At 45.2% G+C, this 20891-nt stretch overlaps 1 protein-coding gene across 2 annotated transcripts in view; it reads right to left on the bottom strand.

Annotated features, from left to right (window-relative positions):
- The window catches only part of RAI14 (retinoic acid induced 14), a 143865-nt gene that overhangs the window by 112057 nt on the left and 10917 nt on the right, over positions 1-20891 (bottom strand). For both annotated transcript variants that reach the window (XM_059416980.1, XM_059416979.1), the window contains exon 2: positions 5897-5977. In XM_059416980.1, coding sequence (XP_059272963.1) covers positions 5897-5932 — 36 coding nt within the window. In that variant the 5' untranslated portion in view covers positions 5933-5977. The remainder of the gene's footprint in view (positions 1-5896; positions 5978-20891) is intronic.

Here is a 20891-nt window from a genome sequence, read left to right as displayed (position 1 = left end):
CACACTCTGGAGGCCAGAAAAAGCAGAGTTCAGACCACTCTGCCATTCATCAACTATGTGACTTTGGAGAAGCTACTTAACTTCCCTTGACATTCATTTCTTCCTCTGTGAAATGTTATTAGAACAATGGTCTTAACTGGAAAAAGTATGGTAAGCATTACACGATAAAGAGCAGGTGAAAGCCTCAGTACGGTGGCTGGCATGTAGCAAGCATTCAATAAAGGAGCGCTCTTCTCATTTCTGTTGTCCTTGGTCAGCGATCCATATGTTTACTCTTGCAATGCATATTATGCATTAGGCACATTTAAAAAAAAAAAAACGGGACACTCCAGCCTCCCTCTCTTAGACACTGAACATAATCTGCAAGAAACTATGGCACTGAAGTCATAAGCACACATGCCGGGGGGCGGGGGCAGCAAAGCTTCAGAGAATCTTCTCTTAAATGGAGAAGCAAGGAGGTATCCTTTGGGTTGAATTGTGTTCCACTGCCCACCCCCTTCCCTTACTCCCCACCAGAACTGATGCATTGAAGTTGTGAAGCACCTCAGAACTGGACCCAATCTGGAGATGGGGTCTTTACAGAGGTAAGGAGTCAAGTTAAACTGAGGTCAGTAGGGCGGGCCCTACCTAATCCCACAGAATCGTGTCCCTACAACAAGGGGAGATCTGGACACAGAGACGCGCCTCCAAGGAGGGTCATGTCTAAAGAGGGAGGCGGAGATCAGGTGATGCGTCTATGAGCCGGTGATTGCCAGAAAACCATGAGAAGCCAGGAAAGGCTTGGAACAAACTGGCCTTCACAGCCCTCCCGGGAACCAGCCCCACTGACACCCTGAACCCAGACTTGCAGCCTCCAGAACTGGGAGACAAGACATTTCAGTTGTTCGAGGCCCTGGGCCTGTGTTTACAGCAACCCTAGGAAATTAATACAAGGTGAAACGGGGTAGCAGGCAGATTCCCCATTCAGAAGGGCTCACAAGACCTGGAAAATATGTAGCATGACACAAACCTGATCAAATTTCTCTCCAGAAGTTTACGAGAGTCTCATACCTCCACCCAAAAAGGTCATCTCTGCTGTATTTTGACATTATGTCTGCTGAAAAAGAGGCTTAGCTTTACAAAAGATTTGGCCAAGGTTCTTCAGTCAACAGAGAGACTTGGATTTTAAATATTCCCATTGTGTGTGTGTGTGTGTGTGTGTGTGTGTGTGTCTGTGTGTGTGTGCGTGCACACGCGCATACATGGTGGGGAGGGAGACTCGGGTGTCTGTAAAACCTTATTATAAATGACCAAAAACTCCCTGGGGAGAAAAAGAAGAAAACCACCTTGGCAGAGATGTGGATGATCGACCTTCCTAAGAACAGTTCTCTCACACAGGCAACAAATTCAGACTCCTGTCTGAGCAGGATGTGTCTGGTTCCTCCAGAGTCACAGGCCATGTGCATTTCTTTGGCTGAAAGCTGCAATCATTAGTAGCTGCTACCTAAAGAAATGCCACCGATTTCATAGCTCATGGAGCCAGCCATTTTGAACTGGCTGCCTTGACCTCCCCCACCCCCATGGAATGTCCACTGCTTCCCTATTACAATGAAAAACGTAATTAGGAACAAATCTTTCCTAAAATTAAACCCACGCCCCCAATGTAAACTTTGAAGGCCTCAGTCATGTCTAAGAGGCATTTCTCAAGATTCGTTACAAAGATCTTTCAACCCCATTTCCCATCCCTCAGGCTCCACCCATTTCACTCAAGGCACCAAAAATTGGCATTGACAAAGAAATTCCAGAAGCCTGAGCATTTTCTTTTTTTTTTTTTTTTTTTTTTTTTTTTAGCCTGAGCATTTTCTTAACAAAGAGAAATCCCAACCTTCTTGGCCTCATTTCTCATGATGACAGCTCATTTTTCCATGTGGAACCGAGTACTGGTGGCTGCAAAAATTTAAAGAGGTAAAGAAGCCACTTGCAAACTCTAGTCATAAAAGATATAAATAATGAGGATTTAAAACTCTGTGCTCATTTTATAAGCATAAAAGTCAAGCATGTCCATTTTTAAAACGAGAGTGAAAATTTATAATGTTTTTATTAAAAGACTCAGCCATGCCACAGGCTCTCTCCTGGGTTCTTGGAAGTATGACTGTTTTGCACGTCAAGGGCAAGTTTCTGAAACGGAGTCTCCCCACTGTGCTCTGGGGCTGGCTCCCCCAGCACTCCCCTCCCCAGCATTCCTCTCCCCCTGCACTCACAGCCAATGTTCCAAATCCTGGAGGCCTGAAGGGAAAAATCTCCCCCTCTGTAAAGCTCCCCCAATCTCTCCATTTCCAATGACTCAACCCCTCCGAAAACGGACAGCATTCATCATCCAGACCCTGCAATCTGACAACTGGTTGTACCATCACTGCGGAAGGCCCCCTTTACTCTCTGCATCACATCCGGTTTGTATTTCGCCTTGGTTGTTTCCTGCGTGGACTTTTTCTCCTCCTGTCTTGGTTTGTGAGTTTTTTCAAGACAAGAGGTGCACCTCACATTTCTCCTCTATGTTCTCTAGAATCTAACCCAAGTTTAAGGATGCCCAAAATAAAGTTATACATGTCAAGTGAAAGACGTCATCCACCGAAGGGCAAGCGCGGAGCTCCATAATTCTCTCTGACTCCTGTGGGTTCCTGCAGGCTCCCAAGTGTGCACGGAGAGCAACGGGACAATGACAGTCCCTAACCACAGCCCAGAGAGCTGGGCTCGTCCCCCTGTTATACTCACATAAACCTGCTCTTGACCGGGTAGACAGCTGAGTCAAAAGTGTTCCGGGAAGGACACCAGGATTAAATCTCTACACGCATGATGGTCCTGGAGTGGCACGGTGACCTTAAGGCCATCCAGGAGGGCCTCCTTTGGGCCACTCTTGTCCTTTCTCACTCCTTGCTCTCAATGGCCTCCAACTGATCGGCCACAGACCTCCCAGGAACAGGCTGGCTGAAATGCGATCATACCATTGGGTCACCTGCCTTCTCTTGATGAAAGCACAAACATGATCTGCTTCCCTCTTCTCTCCTACCTCCCAGAAATACAAAGAACCCTTTCTTCCCTCTACTCCCTTCAGCCTCACACAAAGACAAGCAGGAAAATTTGATGGCTGGTGGTTTAGGATTGTTATTTCAGAGAGACCACTCACTTCCGGTAAGGAAGATTCCAGTTCGGCTCATTTAACTAAATATAAATCATTTGAAACTTGTTTTTCGCTTAGTAAGTGACGTGTATGTGCATATACATATGCCAAAAACTTCAAACCACAAGACACACATTGGAAACCAAGCCTACCTGCTCCACTCACCCCAGCTTCCCCCTTTGAGGCAGCAACTGTTACCAGATTATTCTGCCCTCCAGACCAGAGACACTTTACAAACCCTATTTTTTTTATCAGGGGTTTCAGATTAAGATAAAGGAATCAGCATTTACCCTGCATCACCTGAATGCCAGGCCCTAGGCTTTGTGTTTTACATACATCAGCACATTTAACCTTCATGACAACTCGGTAAGGTTCACATGATTTTCCCCATCTTCAGGTGAGGAACCTGAGGGTCAGGAAGGTAAGAGACTTGCCGAAGGGCACCAAACTGGATCCAAAGTCACTCTTCCAAGCTCCTGCCTGGAGTCAACGGGTTCCAAAGTCAACTCTCCATTCAACTTTCGTTTTAGGAGGCCTGTGCTTTGGAATGGGGCTGCCATGGCAGAAAAATGGATGGTACAAAGTAGAGCTCTGAGAATCCAGACAAGTTACTATACCTTCCTAGGTTTCCATTTCTCCGGCTGTAAAATGAGTCTAATGGTAATACCTAACATGTACGGTTCAATGAATTTCACCCAATGAGCTTTGCATTGTACCTGACCGAGGTCAGTCCTTCCTCATGGTTAGTTATCACATGGCTGATGAACAAACTGATACACAGACCCCAAATTTGATATTTTGATCAAATATGAAAAGCCATTTGATACCGTCTGGCCTCATGATAACAATCTCCTTTGCTCCAGAAGCCCAAGCTGCATCTCTAACATTTCTTCTCTTAGCACCAAATTCCAAAAGCACAGTCTTCTTCCTGCCAAATCCCAGCAGCTTTTAATAATGTTATTACTGTGGATTCTTAATCGCGGAAATAGTCCCATTTTTATTTAAAAACCTCGATTCCAGCAACACTCTCCCTCCTACCACCAGTATTTAATTTTTTAAACCCAACGTTTATGTGTCTTGTCATTTCCCCCCACCCCTGTTCATATATCCCGGAACTCTAGACGGATTAAATTTTGCTAAAATAATCTCAGCTTGTATAAATGGAAGCTACCCAAATTTCCTTAGAATGGAAAAGACATTTGTTAACCTGGTCACAAGACGTACAAACCCATATCCGCTGCTTGACTTTTCCCTCCTCACTGAAAGCCACAGGAGCTCTGCTGGCTTGGGTATCATGGGGCCAGCAGATGGGGAGGCTGAAGGGGTTTCTCAGGGGAGCAGCAGGGGCAAGAGGCTAAGGAAGTCAGATGACCAAGGCTCTCAGGGGCCAGGGGCAAAGTGGAGGCCTCTGGCCAAGTCACTTCACATTTTCTGAGCTCCACTTAACTTACCTCAAGAATGCGAAGGTAAAAAACCCAATTTTTCCCTAAAATCCCTTTCTAGCTCTAACCTCTAAGTGAGAGAAAAATTTGCAACCATCCCACAGGCATCTTAACTAGTCTGGGCCCCATCAGCACAAAAGATAAGCTTCAGCCAAAAGGAGCTGTACGCCTATGGCCTGTTAGCCATCAAAGGTACAGCCTCCATTTATTTTAAAAACTGGGGTGTGTTGGGGCACCTGGGTGGCTCAGTGGGTTAAAGCCTCTGCCTTCAGCTCAGGTCATGATCTCAGGGTCCTGGGATCGAGCCCCACATCGTGCTCTCTGCTCAGCAGGGAGCCTGCTTCTCTCTCTCTCTCTGCCTGCCTCTCTGCCTACTTGCGATCTCTGTCCATCAAGTAAATAAATAAAATCTTTTTTAAAAAAATTTAAAAAAAACAAAACAAAACAAAAATGGGGGTGTGTCAACCTGTCCTAGAATTCATGGCAAAACGATAAAAATCCAGGTTCACCTCTGGTTACTTCATTTTAAAGGAGAGCCAAGCAAGCTCTGGATGAGGGTTGACATATCTTAGCTTCCATCTGATGTCCTGCCATGAATTTCTCCCATTCAACAATTCTGTTCAAAGCATCCAGAGCCCCAGCGGGGTTTCAGAAGTGACCTTGCATTAAGACAGCACGTGTATAAGAATGTTGTGCTATTTTTCTCCAGTTTCTCCTCTTGGAGACTTCATTTCATACCCCGACATCGGGACTGGTTCCTCCAACCCGAAATCTTATACGATGGATAACGAATGAGTAAGAACCCCAGGAATTCAGGGGGAGTCGAGGTGCAGGCAGCAAGAGATACTGTTGTTTTACCACAAAAACCTTAACAGAGAGTTTGAAAAAACAAAAACAAAAACCTTCTTAAAGCCAAAGATGAACCAAGCGAACACGTAATTCCTTAACTACTCTCACCAGGCCATCTTCCTCCAAAACGGACATTCTGAATCAGATTTGGGGGACTTAGAAATGCCAAGGTTTTTACCAATTCTTTTCTTTAAGATGTTGGAATGGACTGTTTCTTTCTCTACAAGGCACAGACTGCAGGACTGAAGAAGTCATTTTCAAAAGCTATGGACACAAACAGCACAAAGCGCGCCATTCACAAGAGCCACCCAGAGCTGAGGGCCAGGGCGCTTCTGGTTCCTGTAGCTGATTAACTCAGGGCCTTATCACGGTGGGAGTGGAGAGCTGTGACTCCTGCCCCAGGAGAGGGAGCGTGGAGCCGACAGACGGTGAGTCACCACCTACTTACATCGCTCTTCCTGAACTTGGCTTTCAAGCTCTTCATGTTTAGTCCAGTCAGCTTTCCCAAGCTCTAGAGATTTTTCAACACCTAAGCAGAGAATGGGAAAAAAAAAAAAAGAAAAAAAATTAAATCTTTAGGTTCCCAAATAAACCCCACAGATATTCCCTCCTGATGAGATGATGACTTTTTGGCCGCGGGCCATCGGGACTGAGTTAGGAAGATGTTCAGAATCAGAAGCTAAGAAGTGGTAAAGAACATGTTATTTCCCCTCGCTGTAGTCCCTAGAACCTTCTGACACTCTCAAGTTCACCAAAACTTTATTAAATGTCAGCTTCCCCAAGGTTAAAAGTAGAATGAGTTTCCCGTCACTGTACAAGAGGAGCTGCATGCCGCAAGGGTTCATGGTACGATCACTCCATCGCCTCCTTTTGAAGGGCCACGATAGTAAGGAGTGACAAGGAAAACAGTTCATATTCCAGATGCCATTCATTCCCTATTTATTTTTCTCAGCGTGGCTTCTCTTTTTTTTTTTTTTTTCCCCTCCCAAATGCACGCTCAGGGCAGTTAGTAAAAAATACCAGGAACAACAAAACCTCCCTCTTCAAAGACCTCATTCTGCAGGAAGCCACTCTAAACAATGAAAAAGGCTCCCATCCTCCAACCCCAAGGTCTCGAGGGACCAAAGGATTCCCAGTTGGAGCTGGCAAACTCTTAGGAAATTACCTCCTTGAGGAGGTCTGAGGTCTCCTGGAAAGTGAATGTAATTTAAAAAAAAAATACATATGTACTTTTTTCCCCCAGGGAAGGTAGTTCCCAGTTTTCACTGGATTCTGCAAGGAGTTGTCACCCTTCAGAAGTTAAGACGGTTGATCCAAGCTAAGTCCCGAGGTGGTGATGGAACCTCAGAGACATTAGGAAACCCGAGCTCAGTGGACTGCCTTTCCCATTGCCCTACGAGTCCAAAACTAAAACCAAAACACAGAATCCTGTGCTAAAATATAGTATAGACTATCTTTTCCACCCTCAAAAATTGGAAAATTACAGAGCATGGAACCTTTGCATTTAAGCCAAAAGGGCAAGAAAATCTAGGTGCAAGTTCCCAGCACACAGGAAGCGCTCAATAAATGTCACGTCAAGCCTCACCTGACAAAGTGAGAACAGACGAACTTGAACAGTACGAGCCATTAGAGCACCAAGGAATAGCACTTCCATGTTTAATCGCAGCTGGCCTTTCATTTTCAAAAAGCCTTTCAAGGCCATCTCCTGTTCCTCCACCATCTTATTCTGGACCAAAGACTAAACTTATTCTGGACTAAACTGAAAAATACAAGCAACTGAGTGGCTATACTCATCCCTCCTCGGGTCCTCATCATGGCCTCCAGAAGTCGTCCAGCGATATTCTGGCTTGTATTCTAACATTGTTTACTTTCAGTTTTGCCGCTGTCATTAAACAGGGCTTGGGACAGATGGGGCAAAAACCCAGATAATCATAAAGCACTTGGATGACATTAATCTGGAGGCCACACCCCACTGCAGTCTCACTGGGGTCCTTTTCCATCTTCCCAGCCTGAGCAGGCGTGACTGTGTTGCCTTGGAAACCACACAGGCTGTAATTAGACCTTGTTAATTGCCCAGCATTTAACCAGAGGCTGGGCTGGTACCTGAACAGCGGAGTGCAAATTCCAGGACAGCTTCTCGCTATTGGCTGGTAGGTATGAATCCGAATCAGAAGGCCCTGGGGACAATTTCCTAAATGCAAAATCCTAGTCCACATCTTGTGGAAACAACTTCAGGGAGCGGGGCCCAGGCATCTCCCTGTTTGTATCTTTTGCGCAGTGAGGTCTGAGAATCTCGAAGTGAGGTAGATGAGGCAGGGAACCCAACTGTCAAAGTGCAGGATTATACAACAGACATTTTTCATGTTATAGCAAACCACCTTTTGATGAATCCAAGCAGAAATCATGGTAATCAGACACTCACAAACCGCCACGGGCTCATGGTTCTCCATGAAAACAGTAATCAGCCTTTGAGTTCAACTCCTTCCACCTTTGGGTAAAGAGTCAATAACCAAGGAGCCCAATCCATGTAACAGGAAAGGGAGAAAAGAGAAGCCAAGGCTTTCGGAGTCCACAAACTGTGTAGCCCACCAAGGGAGAACCACCCAAAGCATTCCTTCGGTTATAGGACACAGTGTCTTAGACAATGGTGGGTTAAGATGTTTATCTGAGTTCATGGGGGTTTTTGTGGGTGTTGTGCTTTTTCCTATGTGCTTGTTTTGTCTTTTTTTTTTTTTTTTTAATTATGGCAGTGAGAACATGCAAACTCCTATTTGAAGAAGATTAAGTAAATAAAGCACTTAATTCCCAAAATTCCCAGGAGCAGATATTAGCTGTGAAGTGCAGGTCTTCCTGGAGTCATGGGTCTGGGTGTGTGATAGCTGGGTGGTCCATGGGTACAACTCCCAGATGAAAGAGGTAGAGGTCAAGGGTAAAGAGGTTCTGGAAATTTTTAGAAACAAGAACTATAGCCCGGGGGGTAATTAAAGTTAGTAAAAGGTCACTGTTTTCCTGCTATTCATGGAAGGATCTAGCACCTGGAAGTCATGACGAACGGGAAGCAAGCTGCCCCTGACACGATGCTGGATTCTGTGTGCCCCGGCATCTTCTCTTCCCCAAGAAGACCCATGGGCAAATCAGGGACTGAACTTCCTTGGGTCTGCTGAAATCTCACAGGCCCAATTCCCAAATCCAAACTTCCAAATCCCAAATTAGGTGACAGCCTGTCTTGACAACAAGTGACATCAGTATATCTTGGCTACACTGATAGCAGTCCTTGGACCAGCCACTTGCTCAAGACAACTCAGTTCAAAAGAGCTGCAGTGAAAGTGAATCAGCTGTGCACCAGCCTAACCAGGATAGCACAAACCGAGGGCGAAGGGTCACACATATATGGGAAAAGTTGTAAGGACTCTTATTCCAAGAATAAAACACATCTACCCACTGCGCAGAAATATTAGTTTACTAATATTTGCCTGCTGAATCCAGAAGAAATCACTGGAGCCACCTGGGTAGCTCAGTTAAGCATCTGACTATTGATTTCAGCCAGAGGAGCAGAATAAAGATCAGTTCATGATCTCAGGGTCATGAGACTGTGGGGGACGGGGGGGGGGGGGGGGGGGGGGGGTGTGTTCATGCTCAGCAGGAGTCTGCTTGGAGATTCTCCCCCTCTGCCCCTCCCCCTGCTCACATGCTCTCTAAAATAAATAAATAAATAAAATCTTTAAAAAGAAAAAAAAAACCTAGTAATTCCTGGAAACATGGCTTCCATCGCTGGTCACCAGTTATCATGTGACATCAAGTCAACTGGTGAGGATAGAACAGGGCAGAGATGCACAACCCTGTTGCCCTCTCACCTGAAAGCCAACATCCAACGAATGAGGTTTATTAACCCATTTTCCCTTCAAAAATAATGTAGCTCTCAATCAAAGCTAAGCATGAGCAACCTCTATCAGCTATAATTCTAGCCTATATCAAAAAACCTTGATATTAACCTGTACAGCTTTATCATGAAGGTTAGATTTTTTTGAGTATTAAAAATAACTTACAACAAATACAGGGTTTCCTTTGGGGAGATGCTGAATCTATTGTTATGGCTTCACAACCTGGGAACATACCAAAACTATTCAACTGTACACTCAAGTGGGTTAAGTGAAAACGTGAATTGTATCTCAACAAAGCATGCTTGCGTACACACGCGCTCTCGCTCTCTCTCTCTCTCTCTCTCTCTCTCGTATACACACACACACATACAGATATGATCTCCACTACCTTCCCTCATCCTTAGCCTTATGAAAATTCCAGGTTAGAAATTTCTGGACCAAACTAAAAAAGAACTTCAAAGGAACAAAGGTTAGCAAGCAATGCCCTTAATGCTAAAATGTGTTTGCCCCTAGATTTTCTTTATTTAGCTATTTCCCTACCATAACCCACCCAAAATGAAGTGGTCAGAAAGCTCCTCTATCTTCAAGTTACGCCCACCCCCACGCACCCCCACGCACCCCCACCTAGGACCCACGGATTATTCCATAAGGCAACACAGCCAATTCTGTCAGCCTGGGAGAGTCCTCTTGGAAGAGCCAGGTATTCTGATTGCATAATCAGAAGTAGGGCTTGGAAATCTTTTTTTTTCTTTTTTTTTTAATCTCCTCAGGTGATTTGGATGTTCAGCTAGACTGGGGAGACACTGTTCTAGACCCAGGGATAGTAGACCTGTAACGGACACTTTGACTAGAGACGTGGTTCCAGGAGGTAGGAGAGATCATTATTGTCAAGCCTCAGATGTGTTTGAATCTGTCACAATCCTGGGGTGTGCAGCAGTCGGGAACGGAGGTCGGGGGGACGGGAGCCCTCCACACTGGAAATCTCGGAGAGCACCAAGCTGGCTCCCCATGGCCACTGGGCGCACTATGAACGCACAAAGGCAAATGGCAGCTGCACGCAGGGGCCCGTTTTCTCGCATCACAAGGACACACCAGGTGCAAGGGCAGTGGTGTATGGTCAATCCCTGGGAATCACTGGGGCAGCCAGAGGAGCAGAATAAAGAACAACGTCTTCTGCCTGCGGACTCCTTCCATCGCGGAATGTGGAGAGGCTTCTACAGCAACACGGTAACACTGACCCAAGCTAAGCCTCCAAGATTGGCTTCAGGGTATGGTTTGGTTTTTTGAGAAAATTCAGACTCACCCTCCAAAGCACTGAATAAAACCTTGAACAAATGTAAGGAACTAAAATTAAAATACTTCTCGGCTGGCCGGCACCTACCTCTTCCCCCTCAAGTGCTTGTTTCCTCAGACAATAATCTCTCTGCAACAAAGAAGGAATTTCGACCAAAAGCTGTATAAACACTCCATCCTCTCAGTCTGGCAAAACAAACACATTCTATAAAAGGTCTCTCCGGGTCAACTTTCCCCAGAAATTGACCTTGACAACACACACAGCACCTCATCCCAGCCAAATGGTTCCCAGGGTCAGAAGCTGCTTGAAGTCTCTGCCTGTGCCTACCACTCTCCACAGCTTCGGAATAAAGAACATCAAATGGGAACCAGAAGCCAGTAAGTACTGTTCCCCCTCACCTGACTTCTTCCACAGCAGATACGTGCTTATCCCGGTAAGACGGAATTTTAAACACACATTTAGGTTATGAGAGCACTCAGAAGGATTCAAAGCCCACCAAGGATATGACATCTCGTAATTCGGGTGTCAAATACTGCAGGAATTCAAAGAGTGGAAATCTTCAAGGGCCAGGAAAAAATCAGAGATGTCTTCGTAACATGGCCTTAAAGGAAACTCAGGGTTTGGGCAAGCTGATGAGGAGAGGGTATCTTGTCTAAGCTTTCCCACAAAAGACATGTCCATCTCAGATTTGCGACAGTCAGACACCGGTCCAATCTCGTTAAGCAGTCCTATAAGCTTCTCTGGGGGCGACAGGGGGGCGTTGAGTAGATGTAGTGGGAATCATGGCATGGCAGGGTCCTTCCAAAGAAAGATCTTCTCCCAATCTCCACATACTCCGACCCTTTTACAACCTGGATATGAATGAGGGGTTCAAGACTCCCATTATCAGCTTTCCACAAATTTGAAAATGTACATCTCAGGCTGCTTATTTACTTTGGGATGGAGGATTTTTAGGGTAGGATTTTCATTTTGCTTATACTCTGTCACCGGCCGTCAGCGTACAATCATATTCATGAATGAATATGTAGAACAAAGATACAGGTTAGGCACCTGAATAGCCATTACACTTCACTCCTTTGACCTCGGCAAAGCCCTCTTTGGTCCCAGATGCACTGGATTAGTGGCACTTGGATCTGAGTGAAGGCAACAGGATTAGATTTCACCACTACACAGAACGATAAGTTGAAAAAAGAAAAGAAGAGAAAAAAGAACATTTGGTCAATGAAGTCTTGCCAAGCTGCCCCTTTTTAAACCATCCTGCCTGCCCTCCTCTCCTGGGCTACACTCCTCACACAGCAGCCTCCCAACCACAGACCTTAGCCCAGAGAACCGCCCATTTTGAATAATGGAATGTGACAGTCAACTGAGAACAAGGACCATCAGACAGAACTTCCTGGGGCAAGTTCTCAGGATAGAGATTTTATCAGCCTCATAGGAGAGCCCAAGGGGCAGGCCAAGGTTCCTCCCAAACCAACACGCCCATCCTCCCCCCCCTTCTGTTACTTGGCCTGAGATTCTACCACTTCTACTCAAAGAGCTGCTCAATAAGGAAAAAGTCCATCCTAAATCGGTGCAACCCTTCAACTCCAACTTCAGCAAGACTCTCCACAGTCAACCCTCAAGTTCACGACGGCTGAACAAGTCAACGGTCAATGAACGAATGGATACTCAGTGCTAAACTGGAAACATGAAGATACAGAAGAGATTTCCTTCCAAAGTAAGCAGCCAGGACCAGATGCAGATTTTCAAAGGATTTCGCTCAAAAACTGGTAACAGAAAGGGTCAGAGTGTGTGGAGACTGGGGAGGATCTCCCCCACCATGCCCAACTTCTCCCCTCCAATTCACCCCCCTAACCCTGGGAGTTACACAAGGCCTGATAGCAAGATGCCAGGAGAAAGTGAGGAGAGAGATCTTCTTATGGTGGGGAGCATTCTGCAATGTATACAAATACTGAATCATTACACCACACACCCAAAACCAATATGAGGTAAATCAATTATACCTCAATTTAAAAAAAAAAAAAAAAAAAAAGGTACTTTGCAGTTGAAATTGCAGAATTTTTTAAAATTGAAGTCCTAGATTTCATCCAGAGGCAAGGGACATACTACCTTTAAAGAATAAAATTCAGAGTGGGGTATTAAAGAAAGCTGCTTTAGGATTACATCTTAGGATGTGGCGCCTGGGTGGCTCAGTGGATTAAAGCCTCTGCTTTTGGCTCACGTCGTGATCCCAGGGTCCTGGGATCAAGCCCTGTGTTGGGCTCTCTACTCAGTGGGGAGCCTGCTTCCCTCTCTCTCTCTCTGCCTGCCTCTCTGCCTACTTGTGATCTCTGTCTGTCAAATAAATAAATAAAAATCTTTAAAAAAATAGGATTATATCTTCGGAGGCTTATCTATTCAGCAAACCAGATACTTACCAATAAATAAAGGAATGTGTAAAACACGCAAATTCTACCTGGCATTAAATACAGCCCGGGTGATTTTATAGATGTCATCGTTTTTATGAACTAAGGTTCAGGCTTGTTAAAAGAGTGCCCAGATGATAAGAAAGGGAAAAGTTTAGGGGGAAAAAGACATAAGCAATAGTTTCATTTTGGCAGTGAATCCTTTCTAAAATGCACTAATATCTCACTTTTTCCCAAGAAAATGAATGACCACATTCAATTCTAAAATTGTAAATGTCATTCGGATACCATATCATAATAGTCATGTGGTAAAACTCTCTTGAGAGCGTTAATCTCCCCCAATGTAGTCACAACTTGCCTGTATCTAGAGGAGGACGTTTCTCCAGAGACACAAATACATCATTCTTCTTTAAAAATCACACCTGCTGTCAACCAAAACCGATCTAGGTGCGTGAATGAGTTGGGTCAGCGGCACCGAGGCAGAGTCGGCCAGGACTCTGGCAACATGACTGTCTAGTTGGTCAAATCTGCTACTCACGTGCTCCGGGAAGCCCACCCAAGGAAAAGCCCCAAAGTTACCTCAAGCCCTAAATCCACCCAATTTAAAAAGCACAGGCTGAATCAACACTAACTACTTCTGGAATACAAAAATCATGCTAGGGCAAAAAGACTCCACCGGATTATCCCTCACGTTGAGATTATTTTTAGATCTCTCAAATGCCCTTTCTTTTCCATGTTCCTAAATCTTTGGTGTTGACGTCAACAGCACCATCTAAACATATGACTGTTCATCTTTCCAGAGAAAAGGCTGCGCTGCACTGCATTCGCTAATCATCAACCCCAAGCGGTAAGGCACACGTTATGCACCTTAGCTTCTTCCTTCCAGTCTGTGCCTGGGGCTTCAACCATCTGGAAACCCAAAAGAACTGATCAAGTTTAAGAATACAGGTCCAATCCTCAAACGGTACTGGTAAAAATAGAAAACGTGGAAAGCCAGAAGTCATTGTGGCAAGCAGTTTGGCAGTTTCTTACGAAGTTAAATATAAAGTTATCACACAACCCTGCAATTCTACTCCTCCTTGATCTCGCCAAGAGGAATGAAAACATATGTCCACACAAAGTTGTACAGCAATGGTGACAGCAGCGGTATTCGTGCTTAGGAAGAGGTGGGAGCTACTCAAAGAGCCACCAGCTAGGTAAATAAACTGTGGCCTTCCAACAGGATGGAATGCTAGCCAGTGCTCAAAAGGAATGAAACATCAGCACGCCTTGCAACACGGATGGAACTTAAAACCCTGTGCTAAGGGAAAGTCACCCATAAAAGATCACATGTTGTGAGATTCCATTTGTAGGATGGGGTCTAAAAAAGGCAACTTTATAGAGACCAAGTAGATTAGGATCGTCTGGAAGTGGGAACAGCGGTTGCCGATGGGCATGAGGGATCTCACTGGGGGGAGGGAAGCAGTTTCAAACGGGATTGTGGTAATGACTGTACAACTATACAATTCCAAAAATGATTAAACTGTGGACTGAAACTGGTAAATTTTATGAAATACACTCATGCGGTCTTTTAAATGTCAAAGACAAAAAGTGAGAAGGAGGGCCATCTGTAAACTTAAAGAGTGAAAAATCCTTAGAGGAATTGAGAGGGTAGCTTTCATCCATGGTTATATTTAATTTGTGTTTTTACTCTAGAAAGACTTACTTGTCAAACATTGACTTACCGCCTGTTTCATTGGTTTCGAAATGGGGAGGACTCGGACTCTCCACATTCTGGAATGCTGAAAATGTCATTACAGTGATCCCAATGGCTCTGTTGAGCGAGCCGAATTTCTATACCCATTACATCCAGTGCCTCAAATACTTCTCAGAATATAGATTATGTGAACTCCAGGGGCCTCGGCGCAGGAGTAGAGGGTAGATGGAGAGCACAGAATTATTTCTGCTGCCCCAACTATCATGTCTGAACACTGCTTCAATATCATGCATTCAAAATTCCATGCTTCAGCAGCTCTTTCTGCCCACAGGTCCCATCCCTGTGGTTTCGTTAAAAACAAAACAAAACAAAACAACAACAACAACAAAAAACCCTTTGGCATCAAAAAGCATGTTCCTCATCTCTCGTCCAACAGAGAGGGGGTGTCTGCTCGCTCGAAGGCAAGGCTCTTCATTCCCTTTGACAGAAGGGTGTCACCTTGCGTGCTGCAGTGGGCCTACAACCCCAGTGCCCAACCTTCTCCTGAGAACTGCACCCCACTTCTGCAGAAACACTGTCCCTCCAGCCAGGCTATATTCTGGCCATAGCTGTCCCCCGAGCGATGGGAATGGGTCTTCAGTACTGGGAGACCCCCCAACCCGGGATTTTTAGGAGGGAAGATGAAGGGGAAAGGGGAGGGAAAGAAGAGGGAAGAAGAGGAAGGAGGAAGGGAAGGGAGAAAAAGAACCAAGGAGGCTCCCTGATTCCAGGGATCCCTGAGGTCTGGCAGCGGCCATCCCCTTTAAGCACAGGATCTGGGGTCCCATGAGCCAAGACACTCCCCTTCTAGCCCAAGCTGAGTGTCTGTCACTTGCCATCTAAGAGGAGAGACAAACCCTTCTCACCTCCTGGATCTTGCTCAGGCTGGCATCCCAGATGCCCCAGGCAAAGGGGGCCTAGAACTTCAACAGCCTCTGGTGACCTGTACCTCTATCTGTTCAGTTCATTTCTGATCAGGAGCTAAATTCTCTTCAGGGACCTACAGAAGGGCTGAACACAACAGATGACCTACCACATGTCCCCCCTCGAGCCCCTTGGTAAAGAAGAGCATTTTTATCATTCATTTGGCCATCAGGTGCTCCCTGCTCTGTTCTGCCTCAGGCAGCAGGCCCCCACCCACCCCTACCCGATGCACTCCCGCCACCCTTCACCTCTGCCGTAGCAGTCACCCCCAGAAGACCTTTGCAGGGGCCCAGGGTGGATCTTCAGGGCTATTTCCATTCTGAGAGCATGCTGCTCTTTGACCCTCCTACAGGAACCAGCCCACAAGGGAAAGGATCACCCTGACCTGCGAATACATAGCATTAAAACTATTTTAAAGCCCTCACGAAATAAAAAGCCACTGTACCAGCTGGGTCCAAGAGGGACCCCACGCTGCTAACGAGGTGGACCTTACCCCCTCTGCTCCCCAGGGGTCCTGGCTCCACAGAACTGAGGGTAGACCCAGGAGGGAGACAAGGAAGCTGCTCACCGAGCTGAGGCTAAGGATGAGTAAGAAAACAGTAGACAATGAGGAAGCTGCCCTGGGGTAAGGGGTGCAGGGCTGGGGCTCAGCTGGACCAGGAGGCCTCAGGTCCAAAGATAATCCCCAGGCAGTTAATCCTTGAATACCAAAGATCTGGCAGGCAAACACCCTGTCACTCACCCTAATGTAGTCTAAACAGGACACCTGCGAGTGGCTGGATGGAGGGCCCTACCCCAGGGACTGTGCCCGCCTGGATCTGCCACACTTCGACACCGTCAAGGGACATGGGAAAGCCCTTGCAATCTTTTTTCATCAGCAGCCCCAGCCTGCTCCACGCCTGTGCCATATGGGACCGGGCGGGACGGGGGGGAGGGGGGGGGGGTAGCTAGCACCACCTGCCTAGTGAAGGCTGAATGCAATACCCTGGACCTTTTATCTTTCAATGTCCAACCACTTTCTGTGTTTAGGGATAAGAAACAAACAGCATTAACATGGAAGATGGGAATGCTTCCATGAAAAAGAACAAGGATTAAACATGTCCCCCCATGCCCTACACGTCCGCAGAGCCACGTACTTTGTACCTGATGCTAGGAAGGTTTACAGAAGGAAAATGTCGTGGCTGTGCAAGAACTTGCAATTTAAGGAGAAAAATAAGAAACCTATACTGTCTTACTTGCTCATAGGCCCTGAAAAGCAACTATAGGCCAAGGACATAGGGATGGAGAATTGTGGCTCATACCCAAACCCACCTACAAGAGAAAGGTCTATGCAGATCAGTGCCCTTGCACAAAAGCAGAGAGATACAGATTTGTCAGCCCAAAACACAAATGTCCACGTGTAATCAGTTTTTGATAAAGCTATTCTGTTTCTCTAAAGAAATGCTAGAAGCTAAGGACAAAATCCCAGGTAACGGGTAAAGACTCCGGGAAGCTTCAGTGTGTTTTCTGGGGCATCCCCGGGGTCAGATGGTACTAGGGTCAGAGGAACCACAAAAGGACATATTGTTTCGATCAGTGCCATCCAACCCATGTGGCTAATGAGCCACTGAAATGAGCCTAGTGCAAACTGGTGTACTTGCTAAGTGGAAAACACAACGGATTTCCCAGACTTACTCTGGAAAGAGACTGTCGACTCTATCATTAAGAAGTTTTACACCAAATACATATTGAGAATGTTCTGGATACACTGGGTATCCAGTGTATCCAGTGTACACTGGGTAAAATCACATATTTCACTACAATTCATTTCATTTGTTTCTTTTGCTGTGAGAAAGCTGAAGATGGCCCGTGTGGCTTGTCCCTGTGGCTTGCTCCTACTGCTCTCAGCCCGTGAGGACTGAGTCTTCCTTCCAAGGCCATGATGGCAGCAAGCACTTAGCACTAAGACAGCACTTGGTGTCCTACAAACAAGGCAGGCAGAAAATGAAGCAGAAAATGTATGTTACCATGTTGTCATGCTCAACGTGCTTTTAATTTCATAAAATCTCCAACTCAGATCTAGTAAATACTCCACGTTCTGACTTTAAAAGATTCATTCTGCCACGTGGAGAAGGAAGGGTGAACCAACGGTGTCATGTCACTCGAGACTGATGGACTTCTGGCAAACTCAATGAGTACACGGCTCCAACGGTCCAGAAAAGAGGTCTAGATTTTTCTCTAGCAACAGCTGGACGCTTTTGCAGAGCACTTCCCAGGGGATTTAACTCACTCATCATTTCTTTCTGAGGGCCACGGTCTTCACTGGAACAGAGCTTTATTGCTCTGTGCCTGGATTAGGACAGACACCAGACAAGTTGTCTGGAGAGACTGAAGAACTTGGTTTTTTTGGTTGTTGTTGTTTTTGAGGATTTTATTTGACAGATGAGAAAGAAAGAGAGCACAAGCAGTGGGAGCAACAGATGGAGAGAGAGAAGCAGACCCCCTGCAGAGCAGGGAGCCTGACATGGGGTTCATCCCAGGACCCTGGGGGATCATGGCCTGAGCCAAAGGCATTTGCTTAACCAACTGAGCCACCCAGGTGCCCCGAGATCGAGGAACTTGTTAATATAATTGGGAATAAGACCGGTCACTACAAAAGGAAAAATACCTTCATCTTTTCCACATTACCTGGTGATGTAATAATAGAAGGGCTAGATGAAGGGGTTAGGATACAGTGACATATTGTAAATGAAACAGAAGATGCTAGGCAGGTGTGTTTTTGTGACAGGGCAACCCGTCCTCATTGCTGTGGGTTACAAGGGCCCTTATAATCCTACTGGTTAGTCTCTCAGCACTTCTGTAAAGGCAGGCAGATAAGGAATGTGCTAACACTAGGAGGCAGAATAACAGCCACAAGAACTCTCTTTTACTTAAATGATGACTGCAAAATTTTTTCACTTCACAATTTTTTTTTTTTTTTTTTTGCTATTTCATTATGAATGAGTCTTTACTCATTTAATGCTTCTACCCTTAGGAATTAGATGCTATTGTCATTATTGCTGGTTTCCAGATTAGGAGACTGCAGCCCAGAAAGTTTATTTGGCTAAAACGGCACAATTCATAAACGGAGGCTGGATTTCAACTCCGCTTCTGAGCCCAAAATTCCGCTTCTGAGCCCAAGACACTGGGCTGCCTATTAAATGCAACATTAGTAACAGGAAAAAATATACAGTGGAAAAAAGATAGTCTCTTCAATAAATGGTGCTGGGAAAACTGGACAACTATATGTAGAAGAATGAAACTCAACCATTCTCTTACACCGTACACAAAGATAAACTCAAAATGGAAAAAAGACCTCAACGTGAGACAGGAATCCATCAGAATCCTAGAGGAGAATATAGGCAGTAACCTCTTCGATATCAGCCACAGAAACTTCTTTCAAGATATGTCTCCAAAGGCAAAGGAAACAAAAGCGAAAATGAACTTTTGGGACTTCATCAAAATCAAAAGCTTCTGCACAGCAAAGGAAACAGCCAACAAAACAAAGAGGCAACCCATGGAATGGGAGAAGATATTTGCAAATGACAGTACAGACAAAAGGTTGATATCCAGGATCTATAAAGAACTTCTCAAACTCAACACACACAAACCAGATAATCGTATCAAAAAGTGGGCAGAAGACATGAACAGACAATTCTCCAATGAAGACATACAAATGGCTACCAGACACATGAAAAAATGTTCATCATCACTAGCCATCAGGGAGATTCAAATTAAAACCACATTGAGATATCACCTTACACCAGTTAGAATGGCCAAAATTAGCAAGACCGGAAACAACATGTGTTGGAGAGGATGTGGAGAAAGGGGAACCCTCTTACACTGTTGGTGAGAATGCAAGTTGGTGCAGCCACTTTGGAGAACAGTGTGGAGATTCCTCAAGAAATTAAAAATAGAGCTTCCCTATGACCCTGCAATTGCACTACTGGGTATTTACCCCAAAGATACAGATGTCGTGAAAAGAAGGGCCATCTGTACCCCAATGTTTATAGCAGCAATGGCCATGGTCGCCAACTGTGGAAAGAACCAAGATGCCCTTCAACAGACGAATGGGTAAGGAAGATGTGGTCCATGTACACTATGGAGTATTATGCCTCCATCAGAAAGGACAAATACCCAACTTTTGTAGCAACATGGACAGGACTGGAAGAGATTATGCTGAGTGAAATAAGTCAAGCAGAGAGTCAATTATCATATGGTTTCACTTATTTGTGGAGCATAACAAATAGCATGGAGGACAAGGGGAGATAGAGAGGAGAAGGGAGTTGAGGGAAATTGGAAGGGGAGGTGAACCATGAGAGACTGTGGACTCTGAAAAACAATCTGAGGGTTTTGAAGGGGCGGGGGGTGGGAGGTTGGGGGAACCAGGTGGTGGGTATTGTAGAGGGCACGGATTGCATAGAGCAGTGGGTGTGGTGCAAAAACAATGAATACTGTTACACTGAAAATAAATTCTTAATAAATAAATAAATAAATAAATAAAAATGGAAAAAAAAAGCAACACTAGTAAAAATAACAATTAAAAAAAAAATGCTGAGCCAAGAGACAACCTTTTTACTACTTAAAAATTTAGTTGCCTTTAAAGATGGAACAGTTCTCCGATCTGCGGCTGGCACTCGCAAAGATCCTTCTAAGAAGTCTGAATGGATTGCCTTGAAAAAGGCATTCTTCTGGCTGTTGGCCCTCACACACATACCCCTGCCTCATTCCAGGGGAGGGTAGCATTTTTATTCCTTTGTCCTTTTCATTTGCAGAGCTTACCCGTGACAAGTACACTTAAGGAACTCACCAGTCAAAAAAGTCCTTTTCCATACAGCTTTCCTAAAGACACCAAGTCAGTAACAGACAAAATGTAAAAATGATTACAGACCAGCGAAATGGCTATTTTTAAACTCAGCTGAGCTGGTCAGCTACAGCTTTGGGTGGAGGTTTCCCTGGTTTGGCAACAATCTGGAAAAGCAGAACTTCTAGATACTTAGATGCTTCTCTAGGATTAGGTCATTTCTGCTCCTTAAGAAATTATTCTAATATCCTGTACAACAGCTCTTGCCAAGCTACACAGAAATGAAATATGGCAATTCTTCAAAATTAAAAGCACCAATATAATAAAACCAGAATCCTACCACCCATCAGCCAGCCAGCCAGGAAGGAGGCAGGAAGTACAG

The sequence above is a fragment of the Mustela nigripes genome, chromosome 12 (assembly GCF_022355385.1).
Source record: "Mustela nigripes isolate SB6536 chromosome 12, MUSNIG.SB6536, whole genome shotgun sequence".
In the NCBI taxonomy this organism is placed as follows: Eukaryota; Metazoa; Chordata; class Mammalia; order Carnivora; family Mustelidae; genus Mustela; species Mustela nigripes.
The sequence above is the reverse complement of the archived record's forward strand: the minus strand, read 5'-3'. Positions and strand labels throughout refer to the sequence as shown.